Raw genomic sequence first — 12,007 nt, 5'->3', positions numbered from 1 at the left:
CCACAGACTTGACACCTATTGAATCAATAGACAGCGTTTTCCTTATGCTTTGCAGTGCTTTGTTTCACCAGTAAATCATTTATACAGAAGCCCTGAATGTTGATCTTGTTGTTGTCTTTGCAGTAACGAGGGTCCCAGTTCAATCCACTCAACCACCATCTGGTATCGTTGAACTAGACGGGGAGAAATTCATACTGCAGTGGTAAGATTCATTCTTGCATGGATATCTGTAGAATGAAGTTTAAATGTCATTTGTGATAGTGAGAGATAATATTTTTGATTCTTTTTTTTGCATGGATGATTAACCTCTGTTCATGTTTCTCCAACAGGCTAAACGCACACTTCGAGACAAACTCTGAGGGCTCCGTGTCTCGGTCAGAAATGTACTCGGAGTACCTGGCCACGTGCAGTAAAATGGGACGAAGCAACATCTTGAACTCCACCGGCTTCCTCAAATGTCTGCGGTGAGTCTCTTTTTCCTCCCTCGTCTGGTTCGTCAGTCCCAACTAGTTAATCCTCTCACTTTGCTCAACAGCAGGTACCGCCGTTTGTTTGTTTTAAATAGCCTGAGCAAAGCATAGCTGTTTTCAGTTTGGATAATGGCAATCATCCTCCAGGTAGACTCCAAAACAAGGAAAGGAAAGCAGGTTTTTTTTATTTATGTTTTTTACGCAATTCTTAAAACGTGTGCATATTATGGAACAGGAAGTATTGAATGGCCTGAATAAACTGATGAGCCTGTACCACATCAGTTCACAACACATCCCTAGACACACATGTATTTATAGGAAACAATCCTTTTTACATAAGAGCACCTCTTCTATATTTCTCCTTGATTCTATTCTCTACCTTCTGGTTCGAACAGAACATTTATGACCTACATTTTCATATTGTGATGAGACAAATGTGAACTAAATAGTTGGGACAGTGCCAGTAAATGTGCAGATCTGTTGCTGCACCTCTCAACATTTAAATCCTTTTTTCCCTTTGTGATAATCTTCTAACTGCCTCCACAGGACTGTGTTCCCCAACCACACGATGCGGCGGCAGGATGAGTCCAAGACCAACGGCCAGGTTCACATCCTCCTGGTGGGGCTAAGGCGACGGTCAATCCCCCTGCCCATCCAGCTGTACTACCAGCAGTCTCCGCAGCAGCAGCATCCGGCAGCAGTTTCTCCAGCACCTGGAGACCCTCAGGCCCCAACATCAGGTAGAACAAGTGGAACTAATCCTGTTTAGGTTATTTCATTTGATTTTATCCAAGTGATTATGTATTCAGACTCTAAGTCGAGTGATCTAGCTAGAGAGACTATAAGTGAATCAAAGTAATCAGGTTGGGTTGAATCACCCAAGATGCTGACTCTTCTTCTCTCCTGGTTCAGTTTTGTAATGTTGAACTCACAATACATTTAGTATACACAAGTGAATCGGGCAGGGCCAAATGTCAGGAGCTGAATGCTATGTGGAGGAAAAAGCACTTGAGAAAAGTGTTAGTGTGGAAGAAGGATGCTGGCAGTGTAACAGAGAGAGCCGAGTTGGTACCACTGGGACCAAGATGGCTGAACTATTTACAAAGCCAAACACACTGAGAAAATGATCAAAGTCAAAGAAGTTACTTGGCGGAGCTTGCTAGGGAAATGGAAAGGCTTGAAGCTAGACTATATCTTTATCATATGGAAATGAACACAGAGAACATTTAGTAATGGAGATATGTTAGAATTATGTTTAGCTTTTCTACTCCTCAAATTTAAAAAGAAACAATAAATATGACGATTTGAATACAGCAGGATCCAGATCATCCAGGATTGAGAATCATGTGACCCTCAGTCATTTTAGCTTGAATTGAATAGAGCAAGAAAATCAACCAAGCTCAACAAATGTGACCTGCTTAGTACTGATTAGGGAACAGGGTTGCGTTTAATTAAGAGTCACTGGTGCAGTAGTAAATATTCAACTAGATATATTTTTTCAGTTTCCTAATATTTCATAGCCTGATGCTTTTCGTTTTCTCTGATGTTGGTGTGTGTATGATGTGCCACATATAAGGTTGTTTTAGTTATTGGCTTCTTCTGTGACTCACTCTTTGAAGCTCTGTTGACTCATAATTTATATTCCTTTACATATTCACAATACACATGGTAAAAACATACCTAGCCAGTCTGAAATATGAATATAAATCACCAAATTCTAATTATGTCTTTTTTGGAAAAGACTGTTTTTTAATTAGGAAAACTTTGCTACCAAACATGAACACGTCTCTCTCTCTCTCTCTGTGTAACCAGGCTTAAGTTCCGGACTCATTGTTGGACCGACGTTTGTCCGGGCCCTAGGACCCAAACTCAGCACTGCGGTTGCCGCCCCCTCCATGGCCTTGACCGCACAGGAACCTCCCCATTCAAGCCACCCGACTGTTTCTCGCCACCTGGTTTCCCCACAGGTGGCTCCAAATGCTCTGGCAATGGGGCAACAGCAGATCCGACCTGGTCCACTGGTCCAGATTCCCATGTCGGTACAAGCCACTCAGAACCACAGCCCCCAGAGTCCACAGCAACACTCCCCCATGCTCCCCACCGGGACGCCAGTCACGTTATTTCAGCAGGTACCACAGGGCCATATCCTCACCACCAGGGTACAAAATGTGTGCCCTCCAATCGCCCAGCATCCTTCCCTGCCACAACCCTCTCCCCTTGGTGGAGCTTCCCCGATGGAGACTGCATCAACGCCCTCCTCTTCCATTCAGGTGGGGGCTGGACAGGCGTCACGTGTCGCATTTCAGAATATCGCACCCAAACCAGCGCCAAACCAGTCAGGTGGACATGCAGCCACGATAGCGTCTCCCAACCAGCAGCAGGCGCAGAGCGTAGTAATAGTCGGCCCCAACCCCCAACAGAGCCCTGGCTACAACCCCGCCATACACCAGATTGTTCTTGCCAACCCCTCCGCCATTCCCGTTGCCCAGACTATCCAGATAGCAGGGCAGCCCGGAGCTGCTTCCAGCCCCTGCCCACCCATTTCCTCTCACTCCAGCACCCAGTCCAATCAAACTGTCAGCCAAGCACTGTCCATGAAACGGCATCAACAACAGCAACCGCTCCAAATTATTTCCCAAGCTCCACCCTCTCAACCTACCTCCACTGAGTCCAGCTTGATCAAACAGCTGCTGCTTCCAAAGCGAGGGCCTTCTACGCCGGGAGGAAAGCTCATCCTACCGGCTCCGCAGGTGCCCCCTCCCAACAGCATGATGGCCTCAAGTCCACAGGTCATCTACCAGACAGGCTACAGCACCCAGAACCCCTCTCCTCAGCCTCAGCAGCTCAATGTCCAGCTGGTTCCTGGCCAGCTCCCTGCTACAGGAGCTCCAGCCCTCCAGACGGTTCAGCTCTTGCCAGGCCAGCTTATTTCCACGAGTAGCCCAGGGGCGGCTACCATCATCCAGGGCCCCACGGCATCTGGACAAGTCACATTCACCGTGGTCCCCAACACTGGCTTCACCACCTCTGCTGCTGTCGCTGCTGTGGCTCCCGTCGTTTCCCCTCCTCAATTCTCCACTGGAACTGTGCCCCACCACAGCCCAGCAGCTCCCCCGACACCACCGCCACTGCCAGCTCCCCTCAGAGGAGATAAGATTATTTGTCAAAAGGAGGAGGAGGCCAAGGATGCCACGGGGCTTCACATTCACGAAAGGAAGATAGAGGTGATGGAGAACTCCTCCTTGGCGGAAGGAGACTCTTCCAATGGCAAAACCAGTAATGGCGATGTTGCGGCAGGCGGGAAGCTGGTTAATGGTCGGAGGTGCATGGAGTCTGATCTACCTCCATACCACTCAGGGAACAGCCAGGGGTCGCTCAATGGCCCGGCAGTGGAGAGTCACCCTGCGAATGGGAAGCAGGCCCTCTCCCCCGGCCTGAACAGCCCTTTGGAGGGCAACACCGACCCCAAAAAGACTCTTCTCAACGGAGTGTGTGACTTTGATCGGGTTGACAGTGCTGGCAACTTAAACAAAAACATTCCAAATCACATCGCTTCCAAACAGTACTTGGGGAACGGGGAGGTGGGCCCCTCTGAAAAGAGTCATGGCCCTGACCCTCCTCTCCCAAGTCCTCCTCTCCCCCAGCAGGACACTGCCAAAGCCCAGCAGGCTGAGCGCCTTGCTAATGGACCCCAGGCGGTAGGCAATAGGCTTCCCTCGGAATTAACCAATGGACCTTTGATGCTCGGCCACTCTGTGCTCAGACAGCAACTGCACCCCAACTCCTCCCTCCCCCCCACTGTCACTGTTACCTCCCAGAGTCTTGCTGCCTCTCCCTCAAATGGAGTGGCCTCTGAGGCTCGAGGCCTCAAGAGGCCAGCCGAGAGCGAGGACCGCAGCGCAGCGGCAGCATCCTCGGGGATCCCCAATAAAGTGGGAGTGCGGATCATCACCATCACTGACCCCAACAACGCCGGCAGCAGTGCCACCATGGTGGCGGTGCCAGCAGGAACAGACCCAAGCACAGTAGCCAAAGTAGCAATAGAGAAGGCCTCTCAGCAGAGGAACTGCTCAGCGATGGAGGCAGCTGGCTCGACGGTGAGTCTCTGCAGGGTAGTGTGACCTGATGACAGACATGCAATACACAATATGTCCCAGACACACTAGGGGGGAGTGTTACAACGCCATTTATGTTTTCTGTGAATATTCAAATATTTTACTGTTCAGTTTAAAGGTTTCCCGCGGAATTGTAGTAGTTAACTCTTTTATTCACATTCAATTGCGGTGAATGTCTCATTGCAGCCATAACTTGACTCTCAATTTTATATATAGGGAACATTATATCTTGATGCAACAAACATCAGATTTGTTTACCAAGAAGGAGCAGAAACCTCTTGGCTTTCTTACTTCAGTGTCTTAATGAGCTGCTGGCGTAGAGAAATCAAAATTAAGACGGAGACGGAGATGTTCACATTTACAATCATTGTAATGGGTAACGCTAAAGCTGAGCTTCACGTGTAAGACACTGCACTGAACACATAAAACCAACGTGAAGCTTGTGGCTTTCTTGCATTACTCTCTACCCACTGCCAGAACCCAGAACGTTGCTCTACACTGCCTCTGGTGGTCAGAAACCGAGAAACACTGTGTACTTTTGATATAGTTCATGTTTGATTCTGATATTAGGTTGCATAACAAACATTTTCAAGTGCTCAACCATTTAGTTGGAGCCAGACAGTCACCGCCATAATTTGTAAAAATCTGTTTGTGCATTTTGTATATGATTCTGTACAAAAGCAGCAGGATCGGAATCCTTCCATGTTTACTGTTATAGTGTTGCCGCATCTATATAGAGTAATCGTTTTGTATAGTCCTCTGTATTACTGCTGCTTCGTGGACTGGAGTCATGTTGTTAGTCAGAAGTGTGCGTGTGCGTGCGCATGCGTGTGTGTGTGTGTGTGTGTGTGTGATCACTGGGATACATTTATGGATTGGTTGAGTTAATAGAACAATGTACTAGTTTGCCGTGACTTCAATATTTTAAAGCTGTTATGATGTTCACTGTTATAACTTAGTGGTATATATAATACACTATTACTATATGCATGTTATGACACAGGCTTTATGGAAGTTCTAAATCTGATGACCTGCGCTGTGAATATATCTGCATGAGTTAATTTACATAATGGAGCTTCTGTTAGAAGGAACGAAGCGACTTGCTGGTGCTGCTCTGGGAAATGGTTTGCTATTTATCGCTCAACTGAAAAAAAATCGTCGGTTGAATGTAAAGAATCTCATTTCCCCCTTTTTGTTCCTGTGACTGTTGAGGCGTCTGTAGTCCAGCAGATAAGCTTCAAAATCAATCATACGTCTGCGAGGAAAGCACAATTCAAAAACTCTCCAAAATTAAACCCAACAACTGATGCACATGTACGATGCAGAACTACTTGTGGCTTAAAGGTCGGGGGTGCGATGAGCTGATGTTTGGAGGTTAAGAAGGTGAAGCCAGTTAAGACCATGTGGCTCTCACCGATACCCACCTCCTATAGTGAAGCTACTGGGAGAACAACTTCTGACAATAGACAGTCAGAGGTTACATCTCAGTCAACAAGTACACATAGTTATTGTTGTGTAGCATGTATCAGCTGGGCAGTTTCTATTTGCAAATGTTTAATCTTTATGCCGACCACTACTACCGTCTGTTATGTATGGTGGATATTGTCCTTCAAAGTCCTTTTGTTCTAATGATGCGTCTCCTCTCCACAGCTGACCGGCACCCAATCCCCGCCCCCTGTATCCCAGCCTGCACCAGCGGGTCACCACAACCCTCACCTCCCAGCACAGCAAACCTCTGCAGCACCGCCAGAGCAAAGCAGGAAACCAGGGCAGAACTTCAAGTGTCTGTGGCAGTCCTGTAAACGGTACGTGTCGGTGCAGGCTAGACAGGCCGTGACTTCTTCTAGGGCTGTAACACCTAATGGATTCTATGGCAGAATTAACTTATATCAATGTCATTTGGACTAGTTTTACATCGTCATTTACATTTGGACTATTAAGATTCAAACTTAAAACTTTTTCCATTCATACGTCTGTGTGTTTCTCATTATAGATGTCTAGAGTTCAGTTTAATTATTACCATCTTTAATTCCACGTTCAGATAACTGCAGTTCAAACTTAATGTAAGGTATCTTGAACTTGAATTATGAATGGTCAGAATTAAATTGTAGATATATGAAACAGGAATTATAGTCATGATTAGGTTGCAGATATCTTTATTATATATATATATATATATATATAAAGAGCATCATACAAGGAAGACCAGGAAGTTGCTTTTTGAATAAACTTCTAAAATTATCAAAAGTAGCTTTTGTCTTTTTATACCATACATCGAAAAATAAAAACAACACAATAATCACTTATCATAATAGTTGCAGCCTGAGCTGAGTCACTGTAAAGCTTGTGCTGATATGTTGTTGTTTTCATTCTCCAGGTGGTTTGAGACGCCGTCTCAGGTGTTTTACCACGCGGCAATGCAACACGGTGGAAAGGAAGTGTATGGAGGCCAGTGTCTGTGGGAGGGATGTGAACCTTTTCCTCGGCAGAGACTGTCCTTCGTCACGCATCTACAAGTAAGACCCCTACTTTCCCAGTAGTGTTATCACACTTGGATCTGATAATACCACACCAATACGAAATTCCAACATGATGATAATGAAAAATGCTCTTCTCTTTGTTCCCAAGGATAAGCACTGTTCTCGAGAGGCTCTGTTGGCTGGACTCAAGTTAGAAGAGCAACAGGCACAAAGTCCCAATCAGACTTCTTCCCAGTACGTACACGTTTCTAAATCATTTAAATACAATGTTAATTCCTGAAACTATACTATAAACTGACTTGTACACTTGAAACTTACTTAGAGTCACTAATCAAATATAAGATGGTTAAATGTCTACGAAGGTTTTTCATTACTGGAAATAAGAAGCCATTTTGCCGATTTCACTGTCTGGCTATTTGTTACCACTGCTAACTGACTCACTTATCATTTGGTTCTAGAAAATCTAGTTTAAAAAAAGAGTTTAAAGGAATCATCTGCCTTTTTAGAAACCACAGCCAATTAGCACAGATCAAGTCCAAGTGGAAGAAATGTACTAATGGTAATATTTGACCAATCACACTAATGTGCATGTGTGTGATGTGTTTTGAAGGACTCCACCAGTGGCAGGCAGTCCTCCGGCACAGCGAGCGCCGAAAGCGATCGTCAATCATCCGAGCGCAGCTCTCATGGCCCTACGCAGAGGCTCTCGAAACCTGGTCTTCAGGGACTTCACTGTGAGTCGAACAGGGCTCACCACAGCCACATTTCTGCCTTCACCCTCATGTGTGACTCACTAAGCTGTTGGTTAGTCGGGCTGGATATAAGCTGCTCTGGAGATTTTTAAATCCCACTGTTTCCATCACCTTCCGAATCAAGCACAGGTCGGGATTGACTGGAAGTAATTGGAGGAGTTTGGTCATTTCCAGGTCCTCAGTGAATTCATATCTGTGACTCTAACTTTGAATATAGTTTGTCAATTGGTCATTAGGCTCTATGTGCAATTAAACAATACTTCACCCACTGTTTTATATAATAAGCATGTACAGTAACTTTCCCTATTAGAAAAAATATGTTAGTTTTACTTTATACATGTGTGCACAGGTCTGTCATTAACTGCAAAACCTACTGAACCACTGTCTTCTTTAAAACTGGAATCCATGTATATATCGTTTTTTCCTTGTTCTAGGATGAGAAAGAGGGACCAGTGACCAAACACATACGACTAACTGCTGCCTTAACGTTAAAGAACATCGCCAAGCACTCTGACTGTGGTCGCATGTAAGTTTCCTGCTGGTTTCTTGGTGTACTGCGGGGTTTTAGGTGTCAAGAAGTTATTAACCCATTAAAACCTAAGTTGCCTTATAAGAGCGATCCCTGAAACCAAGGCATTGCTTGAAAACAACAACAACCTAACTTTTAATTTCTCAGTCCCTAAACAGATATAGACATGAAATAATAAAATAGTTGCATACTGAACTGCATTAATATTTATTTTGCTAATCCCTGGGTGTTTTGAATGAAGATGTCATGTTTCTTGAATACTGTTTCTTAAAGTTTCTGCTTTTCTCTCTCCTTTTATCTCAGGTTGGTAAAGAGGCATGAGACGCACCTCTCTGTGCTCGCGCTAAGTAACATGGAGGTTTCCACCACGCTCGCCAAATGCCTTTATGAACTGACGCGCTCGCTCCAGGCTTAACGCCATAAGGACAACCTCCACAAGCCACAACTAACCCACCAACCCCATCCCTCTCCTGAGACGAGAGGGGGAGGAGCCACCGGTGAGCCGTAGCGGGTTACGGCGGGTCCACAGGGGAAGCAGAGGGCGGGATCCGCAACAAAGACCCTCCTTCTGCCGCGCCTGCCACCCCCCAACCCCCTTCACCTCCCTCCTAGCCAACCTGTGTTCCAAACGCCCCCTCCATCCACACACAAAAAAACACACACCCACACACACAAAAACTGCCACGGGGGTCTTCCACCAGCTGCCCACCAGGGGGAACTCTTTACGACTCCTTCCCCCAAGGGACTCTACCGCCGAAACCCCAAACACGAGCACATTTTGTTCAAGGTTTTTGTTGTTTTTATTTTTTTCTCTCCTCGTCCCGTGAACTGATGTGTGCGTTGGAGCGAGTGGCTGTCGACTGAAGAGGACAGGTGGGCAGGTGGGCAGGGAGGCGGAGAAGGGGCGGGGCCATCGTAGGCATCCCCCAGGGTTGGGTGGAGGAGGACTCAGCAGGCAACTGGCGCAGAGATTTGTTTTCTTTAGAAACTTGGTAGCTTGGTTTTCTTACTTGAGTCAATATATTTTCACTTATTTATTATTGAAATGAATACCATTACAATTAATGAAAAGAATCTTGTAAATATGTTGTGAATATATATAAAGAAGATCCTCTTTCATGCCGATGCAGCCACTGGAGAACTTGCTCTGTGGAGTAATAGAAGCATTACTTTGGTAGGATTGAATAAAGTAGTATGTTCCTTTGTTTTTGTTTGTTTGTTTTTTTTGCTTTTTTTATGATCCCTGGTCACTTGTATCTAATGTGATTCTATACTCAGCAGTGGATGAATGTACTTAAAAACCTGTAAATACTTCTGCAAAGGTACTGATGCTGTAAAGCTTAGGGAGGGGGAAAAACAGTTTTTTGTGGAACTGTGACATTTTTTGTATTATAATACCTTGTAGAACTCATTTTGCTGGCTGAAAGAGTATGGAATAATATATCTCATGTCATTTTGTAGAAGAAAAAAAATATTGAAGGTATTCTCTTTCCTTCCTCTTCCCTCACACACCCTCCCCCTCAACACGCACACACAAGTGACATATATCCACTGTAAGCGTTTTGTCATTGTACGGGCACAGTGCGCGTACCAAAATTCTTTTGTATTTGTAAATTGGTTTAAATACATGGAGTTTTTATACAGGTTTTCTCCTGTGTTCTTTGCTTTACGTGCAGGTATGATATTTTCTTCACTACTTTTTTCTATCTTAATATAGTGTGGAGTTTTATTGTACTATTTTTTCATTCTTAATACCATGCCACATTCCGGCTCATGTCCTCAGACTGTCCTCTCTACCGTGTGTTGTGTAACATTTATGACTGCCTGTCGTATTAGCATCTGACCGGGGCGACCCAACCATCCTCATTTCTGCGGTGTCAGTAGGATGTGTGACTATACATAGACCTAACAGTCTGTTAGAGATTGGCTTTATTTACTTTGGTGACTGTTTATAGTTTTTAAATAAAACACTGAACATTTTGCTTTGGTTTTTCACTTGCTTCTTCCTTTTATTTATTTTTTTTACCCCTACAAGCTTATCCCACTTTCCTGACTTTTCATTGAAGCACATTCAGAGAGATTCCAAATCAGGGGTATTTGTGCCCCAGGCTCTATTTGTGCAGATCCTGGGGTGGAGGGTGACGTTGAAAAGACTGAGTAGTTCAGATTGTTTGAAAAACTGTATTAGAGATTTGATTAAAAATAAATTGATATATGAAGCTGATTGTAATATTTGGTATACCATGTGTTTTGATTGGATGCAAGAGAAAAATGGTCTTATATGCTTACGGTCATAATTAGAAAGTGGAAAGAGCTGAAAAAACTTCATTAGCAACCTTTGTATGTCACAACATGTTTAACTTAAAATCTGCCAAATGTTTATGTAGCTAAAGGTTAAGTATAGATAAGCTATATGGTTGAAAAAATACTAAAAGTTGCTGGATGAAGGTTGGCTAAAATACACTTGTTTAAATATATGGGTATTGATAAATGTATACATTAGTCAAAATATAGCTAATGGTGAAAAATTTGGCCATGGTAATGTCTCATGTTAAGTGGTTTAATGAATGGCTGTAGCTGAATTAATGAATTACTTATCAAAAGGTAATGGATGAATTTAAATGGCAATAACTAACCTTAAATGGTCAAAAAAGATTGCTCTGGGTAGAGTAATTGTTAAAATGGCTCATATAACAGAGTGAAGTGAGGAGTTAGGTTGTTAAAAGTTACTTGAATCAAAGATTATGACGAATATTTAGTTTAAAGTCATAGATAAATGAATGGAATACCAAAACTTTAAATATAATAGATATAAAATAAGTTAAGGTGGCGGATGCATGGTTATAGTTATTACCATATCAGTACATTTAGATCAACAATGTATCCCATTATCCAAAAATGAAGCCAGATAACCTGGAGACAAATGCTGCCATCTTACACATTGGGAAGTATTCAGCAAAATAGTGATCAGGGATGGAGCTGTGATCGGCCACCAGGGGGCCGTTGAGGCGTTTTGGTTTAACTTTTTGAAGAGCAGTCATGTCGTCCAATCTTTATATACAGACTATGGTTGAATTTCCACTACCTGTACTGGTAGTAATGTAAATACACATTTAAAAAACTGATCCCAACACTTGCAACATCCACTTTAATATAGGTAATGGGTTTTTAATAATGTTCAGTTGAGTTTACACCAACAGAGGACAAGACTTTCACCGGCCTCAGCAGGCCTCCTGTGTTCTGATCTGACTCGGAGACATCTGAACAGATGCCAGTGTTTTTAATATTCATCGCTCAGTTGTCATGGTTGGTAGTGAGGACTTCAAACAGCCCTCAGGTCTGTTATGACCTCACAAGCTCCGTTTAAAGGCAAAGCTCAGCCTCTTGTTCTCTTTAACCACTGGACACTTTTTTATGACTTTTGCTGAGCGATCCACTTCCCACAGCTCCCGAAACATATTTTGTATTTCATTGTACATGTCAGAGAACTTCCTGTGTTAGTGGAAAATCTGGCATTTTAGTGTTGGTTCATTTTTTCCTCCATGCATGTTCTTCAGTATTCGTGGTATTTCTGCAGTTGTGTGCCAGCAGTGTTTTGTGCACTTTTATATGAGATGACTCCTCCGTGGACCCACTTTAATTTAGTTTTCTGCTATCCTAA

At 43.8% G+C, this 12,007-nt stretch overlaps 1 protein-coding gene across 3 annotated transcripts in view; it reads left to right on the top strand.

Annotated features, from left to right (window-relative positions):
* Positions 1 to 10,326, top strand: part of arid2 (AT rich interactive domain 2 (ARID, RFX-like)) — a 35,566-nt gene extending 25,240 nt beyond the window's left edge. For all 3 annotated transcript variants that reach the window (XM_053414893.1, XM_053414894.1, XM_053414892.1), the window contains exons 13-22: positions 124 to 202; positions 330 to 464; positions 1,017 to 1,210; positions 2,283 to 4,567; positions 6,236 to 6,390; positions 6,963 to 7,101; positions 7,214 to 7,299; positions 7,676 to 7,799; positions 8,252 to 8,343; positions 8,650 to 10,326. In XM_053414893.1, coding sequence (XP_053270868.1) covers positions 124 to 202; positions 330 to 464; positions 1,017 to 1,210; positions 2,283 to 4,567; positions 6,236 to 6,390; positions 6,963 to 7,101; positions 7,214 to 7,299; positions 7,676 to 7,799; positions 8,252 to 8,343; positions 8,650 to 8,761 — 3,401 coding nt within the window. In that variant the 3' untranslated portion in view covers positions 8,762 to 10,326. The remainder of the gene's footprint in view (positions 1 to 123; positions 203 to 329; positions 465 to 1,016; positions 1,211 to 2,282; positions 4,568 to 6,235; positions 6,391 to 6,962; positions 7,102 to 7,213; positions 7,300 to 7,675; positions 7,800 to 8,251; positions 8,344 to 8,649) is intronic.
* Positions 10,327 to 12,007: the final 1,681 nt, after the last annotated feature.

Source organism: Pleuronectes platessa, chromosome 22 (assembly GCF_947347685.1).
Source record: "Pleuronectes platessa chromosome 22, fPlePla1.1, whole genome shotgun sequence".
NCBI classification, from domain to species: Eukaryota; Metazoa; Chordata; class Actinopteri; order Pleuronectiformes; family Pleuronectidae; genus Pleuronectes; species Pleuronectes platessa.
This window is presented reverse-complemented; position numbering and strand designations above follow the sequence as displayed.